At 37.8% G+C, this 16,420-nt stretch overlaps 3 protein-coding genes across 3 annotated transcripts in view; 2 read left to right on the top strand and 1 right to left on the bottom strand.

Annotated features, from left to right (window-relative positions):
• Positions 1 to 8,001, top strand: part of gnl2 (guanine nucleotide binding protein-like 2 (nucleolar)) — a 25,525-nt gene extending 17,524 nt beyond the window's left edge. The window contains exons 10-16 of the mRNA XM_017476159.3: positions 582 to 686; positions 780 to 938; positions 1,881 to 1,988; positions 6,027 to 6,514; positions 6,841 to 6,923; positions 7,284 to 7,363; positions 7,552 to 8,001. Coding sequence (XP_017331648.1) covers positions 582 to 686; positions 780 to 938; positions 1,881 to 1,988; positions 6,027 to 6,514; positions 6,841 to 6,923; positions 7,284 to 7,363; positions 7,552 to 7,686 — 1,158 coding nt within the window. The 3' untranslated portion in view covers positions 7,687 to 8,001. The remainder of the gene's footprint in view (positions 1 to 581; positions 687 to 779; positions 939 to 1,880; positions 1,989 to 6,026; positions 6,515 to 6,840; positions 6,924 to 7,283; positions 7,364 to 7,551) is intronic.
• dnali1 (dynein, axonemal, light intermediate chain 1) lies at positions 7,649 to 10,338 on the bottom strand. The gene is made up of 6 exons (XM_017476185.3): positions 10,104 to 10,338; positions 9,207 to 9,355; positions 8,963 to 9,132; positions 8,467 to 8,645; positions 8,205 to 8,369; positions 7,649 to 8,099 (listed from the first exon to the last, which is right to left on the bottom strand). The coding sequence occupies exons 1-6, from the start codon at positions 10,182 to 10,184 to the stop codon at positions 8,064 to 8,066; spliced, it is 780 nt and encodes a 259-aa protein (XP_017331674.1). The 5' UTR covers positions 10,185 to 10,338; the 3' UTR covers positions 7,649 to 8,063.
• A 2,063-nt stretch (positions 10,339 to 12,401) lies between these two features.
• On the top strand, positions 12,402 to 16,055 carry snip1 (Smad nuclear interacting protein). The gene is made up of 4 exons (XM_017476173.3): positions 12,402 to 12,712; positions 12,893 to 13,022; positions 13,501 to 14,033; positions 15,485 to 16,055. The coding sequence occupies exons 1-4, from the start codon at positions 12,552 to 12,554 to the stop codon at positions 15,741 to 15,743; spliced, it is 1,083 nt and encodes a 360-aa protein (XP_017331662.1). The 5' UTR covers positions 12,402 to 12,551; the 3' UTR covers positions 15,744 to 16,055.
• The last annotated feature ends 365 nt before the right edge of the window (positions 16,056 to 16,420 follow it).

Raw genomic sequence — 16,420 nt, 5'->3', positions numbered from 1 at the left:
TACACACCTATGCATATACCCACAAACATTGTTTGTTATAAAAAAATAAAAATAAAAAAAAAAGAATTCTATTCCCCGAAGTTAAAAGGAAGCATTGTCAGACTGTATATTGCAAGAAATTATAGAATTCATCTTGTTGTGCCTTAGCTAATTATCAGATAGTATTCAGCTAATTAATCTTATTCAGGTCACTTGGATGAGTATTTTCCAATGGCTGTAACTGTGGCTGGTGAGCAACAGTAGCCCCTGCAGAACCGATGAGCCTTAGTACATTATTCAAAAGTTTTACTAAAGGCAGGTCAAAAGGCCATTAACTGAAACAATGCCTGAAAGTAAATGTGCTTGCCACAGGGTACTGTTGTAATTTTAGGCCCCATTTTTATTTAGTTGTGCATTTTCCACAATTTATAAAAGCACCACAGGGCAGCTTTATTGTCCTTTAAGGAAATGAGATGCTTAGGGTTTCCTTCGTCACATAACAAGCATGACTGAGCCCCCAGTCTATTACTTCAGAAGGTCAGAGCCAGGATACTCTTACAGCCTAATAGTTATTTAATTTTTCATGCATTTCTTTTTTTTAGGTATGGCAGTACATCACACTAATGAGACGCATTTTCCTGATTGACTGCCCTGGAGTTGTGTACCCCTCTGAGGACAGTGAGAGTGACATTGTGCTGAAGGGAGTGGTGAGTTTGCCACTTTCAGTCTGCTTTCTGTTTACTGCTCTTTTTGACCCCACCTGATCATTTTGTCTTACATCCATCGTGCCTCATTCCTAGGTCCAGGTAGAGAAGATCCGTAACCCAGAGGATCACATCGGCGCCGTTCTGGAGAGAGCAAAAGCTGAATACATACAGAAAACCTATCACATCCCATCCTGGAGCTCTGCTGAGGATTTCTTGGAAAAGCTGGCCTTTCGCATGGGAAAACTGCTCAAGGTGTGGCTTCTGACTGAGCACACGGCACGCTAAAATACAGTTCCAACTCCGAAATTGTTTGCTCTGTTTCTCACAGTAAACAAGCACAAAGCTCCGATACACGCATGCATGCCAGCGGAAGCAGTAGAACGCACACCATGGTTGGAATCTGTCTGAGCGGATATGTGGGTTTTTACTCCCGATTGTTAATGAAAGCATGCTTTTAACTATGCAAATGTTTTCCATTTAAAAATGGGGAGTAAAACCTAAATGAAAAATAATTGTAACTCCTGCTGCTTTTGGCTTGTGCAGTTTTGTCAAGCAGTACAGTATTTGGAAAGAATGAACCTTGATGCAGCGCATCGATGGTTGTGAAGTTCACACGGCAAAAATAGTAGAAGCGGCTTGTCCTTCATACTTCAGACTAAATCTTTACAAATTGTTTGTACAAACTTACAAACTGTAGTCTAATACAAGGCTTATAAAGCTGTTAAACATTTTACTTTTGTGTGTCCAGAGGTAGTTGAGAGTGGCTCCTTATTTAGAGCAAAATCTTCTACGCTTTTAAGTGTTCAGCCATTCCACAATTTGGTCTATTGATTTTTGTGTGAGCCATGGTATTAGCAGCTGCTTTTGTTTTTTTTACAATGTAGGATTACATCTCTTCCCCCAGTTCTAAAAGATATTAAAAATGCTGGGCTGAAAGACAAGCTTCACTTGCAGCAACTTTGCTTGGCTCCTGTTGGATCAGGTGTTAATTAATTGTCTGTGAGAATATAAGTGTGTTTTAGTATTTAGAAATGCATTTAGTATTCAGAATTGTTTCTGTTTAAGCAAAGTCTTAAATATTAAGAAAATACCTGAATTAATTTAAATACCTAAAATAATACTTGGTATTCATTTGTGTCTGCTGGGATGTTTGAATTACAGGCTCTAAATTTCTCTGTTGTGCTTCACATGCAGGGAGGAGAACCTGATATGCCCACTGTCTCCAAAATGGTGCTAAATGACTGGCAGAGGGGACGCATCCCCTTTTTCGTCAAACCGCCTGGACCTGAGCCAGATGAGGAAGTAAGATAAATACAGATACTGTATTCTGATTTCAATGGTAGCCTTGGATCAGGGCAAAAAAACAAGCTTAACACAGCAAAATGCACTTCTTAACATGTTGGTTGGTATCTGGCAATTTGGAGGCTCAGGTTTGAGACGTGGCCAGGAACTTTTGGCTTGTTGAACAGATAATTTGGTGAGAACCTATTGATTTATCCTTGTTGTAGAATTTTTCACTGAGATTGTTTTGGCTAATTGGATAATGATAGCCGAGCGGTGAACAACTAGTTATATGAATTTCTGTGTATTATTGTACTGTTTATATGCGTATTTCATCAACCAATTTACGTGTTTAACAACCATGAGTGGTGCATTTGTTTTCTACACTGAATCTTAGGCTAGAGTTAGTTAGCTCCTGCTTGTAGCTTCAGTGAATGGCTTGTGCCAGCAGTACGCTGAGAAATTACATTAGAGCTGCCCATTCAACTTCATCCAGTATTTATATTTTAGCTAACTAGCTAAAATTAGATAACTAGTTCAATTTGCAGGCTATGTGCTGCTTATTATTCTATCAAATGAACTTCACTAGGAGTTCTTTCTGATTGTGTATGGACTTAACACAACTGACCTATTAAACTACACAGAGAATGGTGCAGTTAAAATTCATTATGAAGTGTACTTCTAGGACTAGCATTTAGCAGTATTTCTCCACCAGAGAGAGCAATTTTTTTTTTAAATCTTACACCCAGTATCTTTTGATGATCTCCCTGATGACTGTCGAACCCAACGAAGAGGCACAGGTCATGACCGGAATATCTACAAACGCCTATTTCCCTAACATTTTCTATTTTACCTCATCACCAACAAGGTCAAAATGACCCAGAATAAACCTAATATCTGCAATACAAAATGTTTTCAGTGATTTTCATGGTTACTAGGGAAAGTGATCCAAGCAAACATTTCGGGCATAAAAAATAACTTCTGGTATTGTGATATTTTTTGGTAAAACAATTTGAGTTATTTTATCCTGAACAGAATATATTTTGATGCATGCCAACAGACCTTATAGAAAGAAGGCATTGTTTAATTCTCTCCAAACATGCACACATTTGAATGTAAATAAAGTAGATACTCCTGAACCTATATTACATTATTCATGGTTCAATTGTGGGTTGTTTTTGTGACAACTGTTCATACCATTATGATTCCACCCAAAAATACTGTTTATGTTGGAAATATTACAGTCTGGGTTGAGGAGAATAAATGGTCGGCATAGTGAATAACAAAATAAATAGATTTAGAGTCTGACTGACATTTAAACGGGGGAAAAACAACCTCATTGCTTAAATCTCCCAGCTGTAGAAGGTCATTGTAGGCTATCCAAAATATTCGGTTGCCTCACAAAGTGAACACGAAAAAGCAGCAGTAACATAATTTCCAGGTCTTATTTATATAATCTTATAAACTGAACAAGCAACAGCAAAATATTTATTATATTTCTATTAATCTAAGTTTAATGTGGCACAGACCACAGTGAGTAAATGTATACATTTGATGTGAAAGACAATTTGTATATGCTTTCCTTTGAGCGTTGCAGTATTGTGTGGTAAGTGCTTCTTATTTTTTGTCAGTTTTATAACTATAGGAATGTGATCCTAACTGGCTTGCACAGATTTGCCAATGGAAGTGTTTTCATCCCTATTAGTCAGTGTTCTATGTAATTTTTGAGGTCAAAAAAATACATTATTGTGTAGAATTATCATTGTAAGGGCCTAAGGAAGTGGTCTTTTGAGTTTTGAACCAAACTGAACGTAAGGGTAAAATATAGTTGCAGTCATAATTATTCAACCCCAATTGCAAATCAGTTTTGTCAAAATTTACAGACTTTCAGCTGTTTGCAATGAACAAATCAAACAAAATCAATTGAAATAGTTCAACACAACGAATGCTTCAAGTAGTTTCCCCAAATTCAACTGAAAATGAAACTTGTGATTTCTCCAGTCTCAAAATTATTCAACCCCCTGAACAGAATCCCTCACAACAGCAAAAATATGCAAAACAGGTGTTGTCTCAAGCACACCTGATGCAACTAATCAAGGGCATCATTAGTTGCACCAGGTGTGTTTGAGCTGGAACACATGAAATACCTGAACTGGCTGGGGGCAGAAAATGTATGAAATATATGGACGGGGCAGAAAAAGGAGAAGGCAAGTTGTGAAAAACTCGAGTGACTGCAAAAGACCTGCAGCAAGACTTGGTGGCAACAGGCACTGAGGTTTCAGTGAGCAGAGTAAGGCGTGTACTAATCACAGGTTTCCATGCACAAGAAAAGTTGGCTCTAAATCATTTAAATAAGCCAATGCAGTTTTGGGATTCTGTTCTGTAGAGCGATGAAACAACTGGATTTTTTTGGCACGATTGCTCAGCAGTATGTCTGGAGAAAGAAGAATGAAGAAAGAATACTCAGTCCACAGTCAAGCATGGTGGTGGCTTGGTGATGCTCTGGGACTGATTTGCATCCTCTGGCAATGGAAACCTGCAGTGTGTGGAAGGCAAGATTGATTTATTGAAGTATCAGGAAATCCTAGGAGAGAACTTCATGCCGTCTGTGAGTAAGCTGAAGCTTGGGCGTCATTGGACCTTCTTCCAGGATGATGATCCCAAGCATACCTCAAATTCCATGAAGGCTTGGTTGCAGAAGTCCTGGAAGATTCTACAGGACCATTACAGTCACCTGACTTGAACCCTGATTGGCCCATTGTCATAATTAGGAGTTAATGAAAGTGTGGATGTTAAAAGGCCTACTTTTTAGCCCTTGATACAATGGGGGAAAAACCCAAGCAACTCAGCCAAGACCTCAGGGGGAAAAAAACTGTTGAAGTCCACAAGTCTGGTACCACTAGCATCTGTACAAACAGTTGTATACAAATACAAAAATCTTTGGGTCATGGATACTGTGACGTTAAGGAAAGAAGCATGAATTAACTTTCCGGTCCAAAAGGTTCAACTGAACCCCAGGACGACAACAAAGGAACTGGTAAAATGAGATGGTGACATTGGTTACCAAAGTATGTACATCCACCATTAAGACAGGCCTACATGATAATGGCCTGAATAGCTGTTGGATGAGGAAGAAGCCCCTACTTTTAAGACTGGCATAAAAATGCCAGATTGGAGTTTCCTGGTAATCTCCAGCCTTTTGGAGGAAGTGTTCTCTGGTCAGATAAAACAAAAATGTAAATGTTCAGCCATAATAATCAGACCTATGTATTGAGGAGGAAAAAGGGTGAAGCTTTTAATATGAAGAGCACCATCCCGTCTGTGAAGCATGGTGGTGGCAGCATCATGTTGTGGGGGTGTTTTGCTGGAAATGGGACTGGTGTACTCCAGAAAATAGATGCCATCATGAGGAAGGATGATTATCTAATACTGAAGCAAAACCTCAAGACATAGTTAAAACTTGGTCTTGACCGGGTCTTCCAGCAGGACAATGATCTTAAGCATAACTCCGTAGTTGTGACAAAACTGGCTTAAAGACAACAGTCAAAGTATTTGAGTGAGCATCACAAAGCCCTGACCTGAATTCCACAGAAAGTCTGTAGACTGAACTGAAAGTGTCAAAGCAAGGAGGGCCACAAACCTGACTGAGTTGCACCAATTCTGTCAGGAGTGACCAATTTCGGGAACACATTCCAGAAACACATTGTGAGAAGTTGGAGGAAGGCTACCCCAAGCATTTGATTTCAAGTTGAAGTAATTAAAAGGCAGTGCCTCCAAATACTAACAAACTTTTGACTGACAAAAAATTTTATATAGTAAATAAAAGCTGAAATAAATTCGTCTCCAAACTACTGTTTCAAAATGACCTCTTATGGAAATAAAGTAGATACTCTAATTGACTTGACACAGGAAATGTAGCATAACATGAAATGTGCGGAGTTGTGAAAACTGAGTTTGAGCGTCTTTTAGTTGAGGAATATGAAAACTTTTGGCCTCAACTGTAAATTGCATGCATGGCATAATAAACTAAAATGGCATGAATTTTGTCCTTCCTCACAGGCAAAAGCACACCTGCCAATAGAGGTAAGTGCAGTGGAGGCAGTTTATGAAGACCAACCAGAGCAGCAGCACACTGAGATGACTGAATCCACTGAGCTTGATGCACCCCTGCAGCAGAGACAGAAACAAGAACATGTGCAAAGGATCATTGCTGGTGTCAAGCAGAACTTCGGCAAAATTAATGTAGCTCCCGAATTCAGTGAGGAAGATCTTGTACCAGTGGAGATACCTGATCTGCCAGACTCCTGTGGATCAGATGTGGATGACGAAGAGGCAAATGAGGAGGAAGAAGAGGATATGGGTGACAGTGGAAATGGAGAAGAGGAGAGTGGAGAAGCAGAGGAAGGAAAAGAATTACCTGTAGCCGGCTGTTCTTACAGAGCAGCGGCCAAGACTACACGCGAGATGAACAAAGAGTTGGACGGGAAGATAGCCAAATTGAAGCATTTCCTGGACAGCGCCAAGTCCAAACGTTTCTCCACCATTCGGTCTGTATACCCCTTCATTTTTCTCTCTTCCTGTCTGTTTTCATGTGTGCTTCCTTTTCTTTTAACAAGGTTGTGTGAGGCCATGCAAGCAGGGTTATGTAAGGTGAACACTCGTACTCTCTCCACCTCAAGACTCCTTTTCTGTTCGCTCTGGCAGGAGCCCTGGACTTGCCTAATGATTTATGACGCATTGTATAATGTTTTTGTGACATTACATTGTTTTGTTTTTCTGGGTTTTTGGATCTGAATCAATCTTGGAAGCTCTGGCCATGATGATATGATGGGTGGCCTGTAAGTAATAAGCTGTCTGCTTTTGTTTTCAACAGAATTCCTAAGGGCCTGTCGGAGAAGGTTTTTGTTTCAGGTGAAACGAAAACAAAACCAAACATAAAGAAGCCACAGCCGAAAGGTAAGCTAAATTTAGTAGTGAAGCCATCATTTTTTTTTTTTTTTTTTTTTTTTGAGTATGTTAACCATGTATATGAACAGCATTAGTTAATGTACAGATTGTACTTTTTAATTAATTTGATTTAACCTTTTTTATGAGTACCTCCTGAATTTTTCTGAATACATTTTATGCACACTAATTATGAATAGCTGAACGAACATAGAGGTGACGTGATTTTATCAAAACAAACCATAAAAAGCAAGCACACACCTACAGATCTGTTAGTGGAGCCATACTAGAGACAGGTTGATGGGAAGAAGGAGGTTTGGAGTTTCAGAGTAATGAATATTCACACTAATTATTGTCCCTTTTGTTCTTTAGCTGCGGTACATGTCATGAGGAAGAGAAAGGCTCTCGACAGTGAGGAGCCAGTGCGGCAGAATAAGCTCACATCAAAAGAGGTACGTACTGTTCTCCCGGCACCCCACCGATGTCAGGCATTTTCATGTGTCTACTTAGACACCACAAATTGGTTTGTGCTCTTATTATAATAGTATATGTGTGCAGAGAATGTTTCTGGTCTTCATGAAAACAAATGATAACCATAAATCTTCTCTCTCGCTTGTCTTTTTGCTTTAAACCTCCACAGAAAAGAAGGATTGACCGTGCGCAGAAGATAAAGAAGGTTGGCGTCCGTTATTATGACACACACAATGTTAAGAACAAAAATAAGAACAGAAAAGCACCCACTGAAGGCAATAAATGCAAAAGAGCTAAGCGATAAACCAATTTGCTTGGTCACAGCTGTATTTCCATGGACTTGTCTGGTTTGGAACAGGGGATGTGAGAGATGGAGATGTATAAAAGGAGGATCTGGAATTGAATCAGAACTTCTTAAATGCACTTTATTCAATGCACCATCCATCCACAAAACAATGATGTGGTTTCACTCTAAACCCCAGAACTGTAAATGACAACCTATTCAGTTTAATAATTTCCTTGTTTTATGATGTCCTTGTTCCACAATTCTGAAAATCTCCATCACAGGAGAACTCATCAATAAAGTTGACATGGCAAAATGTTGTTATATTGAAATATATTATCAGTTGAAGTCTGCATTTATTTAGAAATAATCTGATGCATAGCACTTTTTTTTTATTATTATTTCTTTGGGGCAATGATTGCATCCAGCTGGGTCTAAAAAAAAAAAAAAAAAAGGAGATAAGGAATTATTTTTAGATGAAGATATCAGTGTCTCAGTCATTTGTCTTAATGGTAATTTATGGCTTATAAAAGGCATACCTTCAGTTGCTGGTTGGTGCGGTTGAGAAACTGGATCTCCTCAGTGTGCTTCTTCTCTTCAACCTGTCGCCGTTCATTTTCTCTTCTCTCAATTGCTTCACACTTAGCCTTCTGTTCATTCACCTGTCTTTCCAGGTCCCTCTTCTCATTCTCCAAGTCTGCAATCTTCCCAAGTTACAATTTCAATTACAGACGATATATGCAGATACCATAATATGGTTTTTAAAAAATGAAAGAAGCAGGGATGAACAGCAGTGAATACCTTCTTCTCAGTGTCTGACTTATCTTGCTCAGCCTGCAGAGCTTTCCTCATGCCGAAGGCCACACTGCTCTCATACAGGGTCTGATAGGCAGCGATGGTCATGCGAATCTCATCTCTCACTCGTAAAAGCAGCACTCCTCTCTCAGCACAGTTGATGGTCACTTGTCTGATGAGCTCATCTAAATGACAATTTTATTATTTATTTTTTTAATAAATTGGTATATTTTAGAAAGGAATGCTGTTGAATATGTCTCTATTTAAGTTTTGTACTAAATTTGTAAGATGTTGCTGGTTTTTCACAATCTGGGTGTGTCAAACAGCTGCAGATTTCATGCAAGCAAAAAACTAACCAAAAACCCTTAATGATTGCACCCAAAACATTTTTTCGTTGACGTGTTAGCACTGATAATGGACTCGGTCTCCTGTTTGTTACGAATAATGTACCAATAATGCAGATTATGTAATCCTGTTTTAATGAGTCGTTTCTTTAACCCACCAAAGCACTGTGTGTAGAGCTCTCTACGGACAGGGCAAATGCCCGTGTCTCTGGCCTGTCTCTGCTGCAGTTTGAGATCCAGTTCCTCTTGCAGATGAATGACGTCTGACCGGGTACATGGCGTGCTGGACACCTGCTGTACCCACAGCTGATTATTCTCCATCCATTCCCTGCAACAAGTTCACACAAGCACTCATACAGTGTCGCATATTAGGACAACTATGGAAGAGCAGGATGGCCTTACCGTGGTGGTAGGATGGCATTAAGAATCTCCTCTGTTTGCTGTTTAATGGCATCAGATGAAGGGCTTTTGGGTTTGGGTGGAGGTGGAACTGGACCAGAGAGGGCAGGCTGCTGGGGACTCGCCTTCAGAGACCGAGCCTTAGGTTGAAACTGTGTGAGAGATTCTCAGTGTTACAGAGGAAATATTGCTGGCTGGTTTCAGGTCAATTACAAATTTGTTACTATGAAATGAATTTGTTACCTGATATCGCTTCAAGTTAGTCTCATATGGAAATGAATATTTTACAGTTGGTTATATGACTGTAAGTCATATATATAATATATATATAATATATATTTATATATATATATATTTATTTATTTATTACACACGTGTGTGTGTGTATGTATGTATGTATGTATGTGTATACATATATATATATATATATGTATGTATATATATATATAATGTATGTATATATATATGTGTGTGTGTGTATATATATATATATATATATATATATACACACACACACACACACACATATATATATATATATATATATATATATATATATATATATATATACATATATATATATGTATGTATGTGTGTGTGTGTATATATATATATATATATATATATATATATATATATATATATATATATATATATATATATATATATATATATATATATATATATATATATAATGTACAAGTCATTCCTTTCAAATGCTATTGAAGTTAGAAACTTGTGTAAAAATGTCGTCTGTAACTTTAGAGACGGTCCCTTAATTTCCGCATATCCGCGAATATCAAACGTCAAGCCAGCTTTATTCCAGTAAATGCAACTAGCATATTTATCTCTAGTTATACTTAACTAGCAAGGATTGCAGCTAGCGCGAGTCAACGTTACCTTTGGTGATTTCTTCTCGGTGTTCTTGCTCACCAGCTCCGGGTTGTCATACTTCAACAAAGACTCAGTAGGAGGAATCATGGTCAGATTTTTTGTTTGTTTTTCAATTACGTCTTCGATTTAAATGAATTAAACGTCTCAGGAAAGCTTCCCGTCCGTCTAGCAGAGCTCGTTGTTGTTTACGGTTACTATGGCAGAGTACCGCTGAAATCACCTTGGGCTAGTAAAATATACTGCACTGTATTATTTAAATATTGCAAATTCTGTTTAGTGTGCATTGTATTACATACCCATAGCACACAGTATATAATATATACTTGTATACTCACACACTACATTTTTCTATTCTATTCAAAAGTCCACAGTTCAGAAGAGGAAATATGTCATTCAAACTACACTTGCAAAGAGACTGTAATTGAACTAAACTTACAAACATGTCATTGTAAGGAGATCTTATATCAGTACAATACCATGTTATATCAACAATAACATGCAACAAAATTTAGTGTAAACAAAGTTAGCATCCATGAGTAAAATAAACCTTTCTGGTAATGCAGGACAACTGTTCATGTTTGAGTTTAAATAATGCTTACAGTCAGTTTGATGCCAAAATACTTGTGTGTGTGTGTGTGTGTGTGTGTGTGTGTATGTATGTATGTGTATATATATATATATATATATATATATATATATATATATATATATATATATATATATATATATATGTCTACCTATAAAAAATATATATACTCAACAAAAACTAAATGTTTTCTCACATTCAATTTGTTTTATTTCCAGCAAATTTCTTAACATGTGTAAATATTTGTATTAACATAAATACATTCACCAACTGAGACATAAACTGAACAAGTTTCACAGCCATTTGACTAACAGAAATGGAATAATGAGTCCCTGAACAAAGAAGGGGTCAATATTAAAAGTAACAGTCAGTATGTGGTGTCCACCAGCTGCTTTAAGTATTACAGAGCATCTCATCCTCATGGACTGCACCAGATTTGTCAGTTCTTCAGAGATCAGAGATGTTATTCCACTCTTCCACCAAGGCATTTACAAGTTCTCGGTCATGTCTGGTGGGGACACATGGTTACATGTAATTTTCCATTGCAAGGACGATCAGCTGTCCTTCCTGTCTCCTTGTAGAACTGTCTTAGTTTGACATTACAGTTTATTGCTCTGAACACATCTGCAGTCCTCATGCATCCCTGCAGCAGGTCTATTGCATGTTTATGCAGGTGAGCAGGAACCCTAGGTATCTTTCTTCTGGTGTTTTTCAGAGTCAGTAGAAACGTCTCTTTAGTGTCCTAAGCTATTGTAACTGTTAAGGACTGTTCCACAGGTGCATGTGCAATAATTGTTTATGGTTCAATGAACAAGCATGAAAAATATTGTTTAAACCGTTTCTGATAAAGATCTGTAAAGCTTATTTTGATTATCTTTAAAATACAGTCTCCTGAAAAAGGGATTTATTTTTTTTTTGCTGAGTGTAATATATATATATATATATATATATATATATATATATATATATATATATATATATATATATATATATATATATATATATAAATTATAAATTCGATTTTCAAAAACAAAATGACTAATAAAATGAAATTCTACTAAACAAAATCCTCTGTTCATTTGTTGGGGTTATTACACTGACAGCAAGTTCTGGGTCAGCACTTACCTTTATTAAGCTAAAAAGTTTGCATACCTGTTAACCTGCTAATTTTAAATATGCCTCAGGAAAACAGTAAACTCGTTTACTTTAAGTGTAAGAAATTAAAAGCTCGAACAGAACAATGCTCCATGCTTAAAAATCCTTCTTGTTCTTATTCTGAAGAAAACAGAGAAAGGTGATCAAAAAATCTAAAAAATGTAATGATCAATTTAATCAAGTAGCAAAATAAGCTAGGGGAAAAACCTCATAGTTTGGAAATTCAAACGGGATTTTTCAGCGGGTAGTGTGTTCACACACGGCCTACTGCACAGGACCTGGAGTCACCCCTGTCCTACACAGTGTAGTGTTTCCCATGCTCACAACACACCTGGGTCAACTAAGCTAATTAACGGCGCTTCCTGAGTTAATGTAGGTGTTTTAGAGTAAGGGAAACATTCAAACGCACAGGAAAAAGACGCTTCAACTACCATGTTTTGGGAACCTGTGGCTTAATTGAAGTGACTGGTAGCTTCATAATCTACAATTCTTTCCTCCACCACTAGATGGCGGTGAAAGTACCGACAAAACGGAACTAACGTCCTGCTTTGGGAGAGGAGGAGGGACCGTTTTGCCGACGTACACGACATAACCGGAAGTGTGCGGGAAGGTCTTTTAGTATGTTGCACTTATAACGTAAGTTTTTTGTGCTATAGTGGATATGAGCTCAGTTTAAGATCGAAGTTGTCGTTCGTGACTAGTTGTTGTTCGTGATGGATAACAAGAGAAGAGACAAAAAGTCTCCTGTTCGCGATGGCAAGATAAAAATTAAACAGGAAAAAGTCAGTCCTGCTAGGCCGCAGAGATCGCGCCGCTCGAGTTCGGGCTCAAACCGCAGCAGTACAAGTCCTCCGCCGAGGAGACGGGAGCACAGGTGCGTGACCTGGTTCAGTTTTACAACATTGACACTTGTTCTGAAGTCCTGCTTTTTTGCGAATTAATATGTGAAGGCGGTCTCCACAGGCACATCAGCTAGAGCAGCTTTGGTACTAGTAGCAACAAGCATGACGTGAATTGTGGTGGTGGTTATTGTTGTTGTTGTTGTTGTTTATAGATCGCCCGTCAGGGAGAAAGACAGATCCCCTGGAAGAAGAGACCGCTTGTCGGGTCGACACGGGGACAGATCAGCCCGAGACAGGAGGAGTCGGAGTCCACACCACGGAGCTGATAATAAGATAAAGCGGGTCATTCAAACTACAATTCATTTAGTATATTGTACTCAGTTATTATACACGGTGTCCCAAAAGTCTCCATACATCGAGGAAATTAACACACTTTTAGCAAAATTTCATTTTGGCTTTATTTCAGAAATGTTTGATTTGTAAACATTTCTTTGTAAACACACAGAGTCGTCTCTCCCATCTTGCGACAGCTTCCTGGCCATGAGAATGATCTCAATAATTTCTTCTTAAATGCTATCTGGAGAAAAATAATAATAATATAAACCAAGTAGGAGAAATTTTGAAGGCGTTTTGCAAATGGAGACTTTTGGGGCGCCTTGTATATTGTCACAGTACTGCATGTTTGAAGCATTTAACATGGACAAGATCTAAAAGATTTTTTCCACTTCTGGAATTGCCCCTGTTTCTCTGTAATGACCTTCCTTGTGTTTCTGAACTGCCTCATTAACTAACTCATTGGGCCGTTTACTAATGTTTACAGGAAAAAGAGGAGCGTAATGAAAGGGGAAATATCTTGGATGAGCGACGCGTGAAAAGGGAAGAACAGCGGCATCCCCAACGAGAACGTGAAAGAGGCCAGGAGCGGCACAGAGAGTGGGATGCACAACAGTACCAGCAGCAGCAAGGAGAAAGGGAGCAGCACAACGAGCGTCGCCGAGAAAACCGTCAGAGGCAGGAGGCAAGAGATGGAAATGAGCCACATGCCTTTGCTGGTGGAGAGGAAGAGGAGGAGGCCCCTGCTGCTGAGAAAGAGAAGCCCAGCTTTGAACTCTCAGGTGCTCTGGTGGAAGACACCAACACGTTCAGAGGGGTGGTTATCAAGTATAACGAGCCTCCTGAGGCCAGAATCCCTAAAAGGAGATGGCGATTGTACCCCTTCAAAAATGACGAGCCACTTCCGGTGATGTACATCCACCGGCAGAGCGCTTATCTGCTTGGAAGGCAAAGGAAGATAGCAGACATACCTATTGACCACCCGTCCTGTTCCAAACAGCATGCTGTATTCCAGTACAGGTGAGGAAAAACAAATATATTGTACTTGTGATGTTTGTTTAACTAGAACAGTTCACTGATATCCACAACATCAGCATGAACTTTTTATTTTTTTTACCATATTTATTACATGACATAAATAGCCATATACAGACAGCTCCAGAATTATTGGCATCCTTGGTAAAGAGGGAAGTTTATGGAAAAAAATCTTTGTTCTTTATTAACTGAAAATATGAAAGAAATCAAGCCTACAATTGAACTAAATTCATTATCTAAATTAAAACAAAAGAACCCTTGTCATATTTATTGATGCCCCTGCATTTAGTACTTTGTGCAACCTGCTATTGCCAACATAACAGCACAGAGAAAGTACAGAGCAGTTTATCTGATAAGGACATTTTCAGACTCATGTCCACTGTGTTAACACTGATCCATTTTTATAGCCATTCCCTGATTTTCTGAAGGTGTAGACACCTTTTTTTGTCTTGTTTGTTTTGCGTGTTCTTTCATCTTTCCCATGCTGATTAATAACTATGGGTAATCAGATTTTTTGTCACCTTGCATGTTCCCTAGTGAAACAGGAAGTCAGGAATGAATAGTTAAGAGTTCCTAAACACTCACGTAACCGTATAGTAAAGAAGTAAATGGAAACATGCTTTAGCTACATTTTGTTTACATTACATTTTGATATGTGATTTTGTTACACTTTTCATTTCGTTTTCATATAATATTGGTCTGGAAATTGGCTTTAAATGTTTAAATATTGTGGGTAAACTTGCGGACAGCTTTCTATTTCTTTTTTTGTATTTTTTTTTTTTTTATTTACTTCATTTTATTTTTACTTTGTTTTAGTTGTACACCCAGACATGGTGGTTTGAATTTTACATCAAGCATGATTTTACCTTTGCATGCAAGAATAAGTGTATGTGTATATTATAACTGTAAGTGAATTTCCCTGTTTCTAGCTTTCCCCCAAACAGTTCACTGCAGCAAAAGTAAACCAAATGGTGGCACAGGAGGTCACAGGAGTGCATTTGTTTAATTCAATCGCTAATTATTTGACCAATTATTTGTTAAGCCCATTAAAAGCATAGTATTTTATCATTTTGGACTTGGCCCATTTTGTTCACCCAGGACTAAATTTTTTCCTAATCATTTTATCAAGGGTGTTAATCGGTCTGGAGCTGAGTGTAACTGTCTACAACTATATGGAAAATCAGACCTTAGTGCCTGTCAAATTATTGAATTTGACCAGAGAACCCACACGCGGGTAACACGTAGAGAACTAACACAAGGGTGACTATATAGACAGGTCTTTATCTCTGAATGCATAAATCGGTTAAGAAGAAATGACAAGTTCTCTAAAAATAACCGCTGTGCTAATAACAGTGCATTTAATCAGTTACTTTAAACTGCACCATTGTTTATAGCCATTTATTTGTGCACTTGAATTCTGTGTTTGTCATCTTCAGATTAGTGGAGTTCACACGAGCAGACGGCACCACAGGCAGGAGAGTGAAGCCCTACATCATTGACCTCGGTTCAGGTAACGGCACGTACCTAAACAACCAGCGTATAGAACCACAGCGCTACTATGAACTCAAAGAGAAGGACGTGCTGAAGTTTGGCTTCAGTAGCCGTGAGTACGTGCTCCTGCATGAGTCTTCGGACACAGCAGAGGTCGACGCTAAGAAGGATGAGGATGAAGAGGATGAAGGCCTTGAGGAATAGTCACTGCTCAGTTTACCAAAGTATTTTTGTTTTAATATACTTTTATAAACAGCTCTGACTGTACAGTCTTGATCGCTGTGATGGACCCAGATGTTGATCGGCTTTTTGGTTTTGATGTGACCATTATTTTGTGAATGTGGTTTATCAAACAATACACTGATGGGCATTGGTCTGACTGCTTTCTGTGTATAAATCTATTCTCAGGTGGGCAGCATGAGTGTCGTATCAGATGGCTTTGTGTTGTCTGGTACTGCCCAGTGTAGTCCCTTTATCCCAAGTGCTCAATGCCAGAACAAAATATATATATATATATATATATATATATATATATATATATATATATATATATATATATATATATATATATATATATATATATATATATATATATATATATAGAATATATATATATATATATATATATATATATATATATATATATATATATATATATATATATATATATATATATATATAAAAAAAATTTTATTTTATTTTTTTTTGGATAATTTGTTGTCAATGAACATCTAGATTCTGTAAATATCCTGGAGGTCATCATTGTTTGTGTTAGTTCGTAATTTTTAATGATAATGAAAATGGCTATTTCTAGTTTGTAGACATTCTTTTATTTTTTTTGCTAAACGTTTCTTAATAGTCTCATTGTTCTACTCCAAGGT

The sequence above is a fragment of the Ictalurus punctatus genome, chromosome 1 (genome assembly GCF_001660625.3).
Source record: "Ictalurus punctatus breed USDA103 chromosome 1, Coco_2.0, whole genome shotgun sequence".
Lineage (NCBI taxonomy): Eukaryota > Metazoa > Chordata > Actinopteri > Siluriformes > Ictaluridae > Ictalurus > Ictalurus punctatus.
This window is presented reverse-complemented; position numbering and strand designations above follow the sequence as displayed.

Excerpts from the sequence above, each read along its gene's own strand:
- dnali1 (XM_017476185.3), bottom strand. The coding sequence starts at position 10,184 with ATGATTCCTCCTACTGAGTCTTTGTTGAAGTATGACAACCCGGAGCTG. Across the intron at positions 8,370-8,466 it reads AGTCAGACACTGAGAAGAAG|ATTGCAGACTTGGAGAATGA; the intron begins GTATTCACTGCT and ends TAACTTGGGAAG. Across the intron at positions 8,100-8,204 it reads GCACCAACCAGCAACTGAAG|ACCCAGCTGGATGCAATCAT; the intron begins GTATGCCTTTTA and ends TTTTTTTTTTAG.
- snip1 (XM_017476173.3), top strand. The coding sequence starts at position 12,552 with ATGGATAACAAGAGAAGAGACAAAAAGTCTCCTGTTCGCGATGGCAAG. Across the intron at positions 13,023-13,500 it reads CTGATAATAAGATAAAGCGG|GAAAAAGAGGAGCGTAATGA; the intron begins GTCATTCAAACT and ends TAATGTTTACAG. Across the intron at positions 14,034-15,484 it reads CATGCTGTATTCCAGTACAG|ATTAGTGGAGTTCACACGAG; the intron begins GTGAGGAAAAAC and ends TGTCATCTTCAG.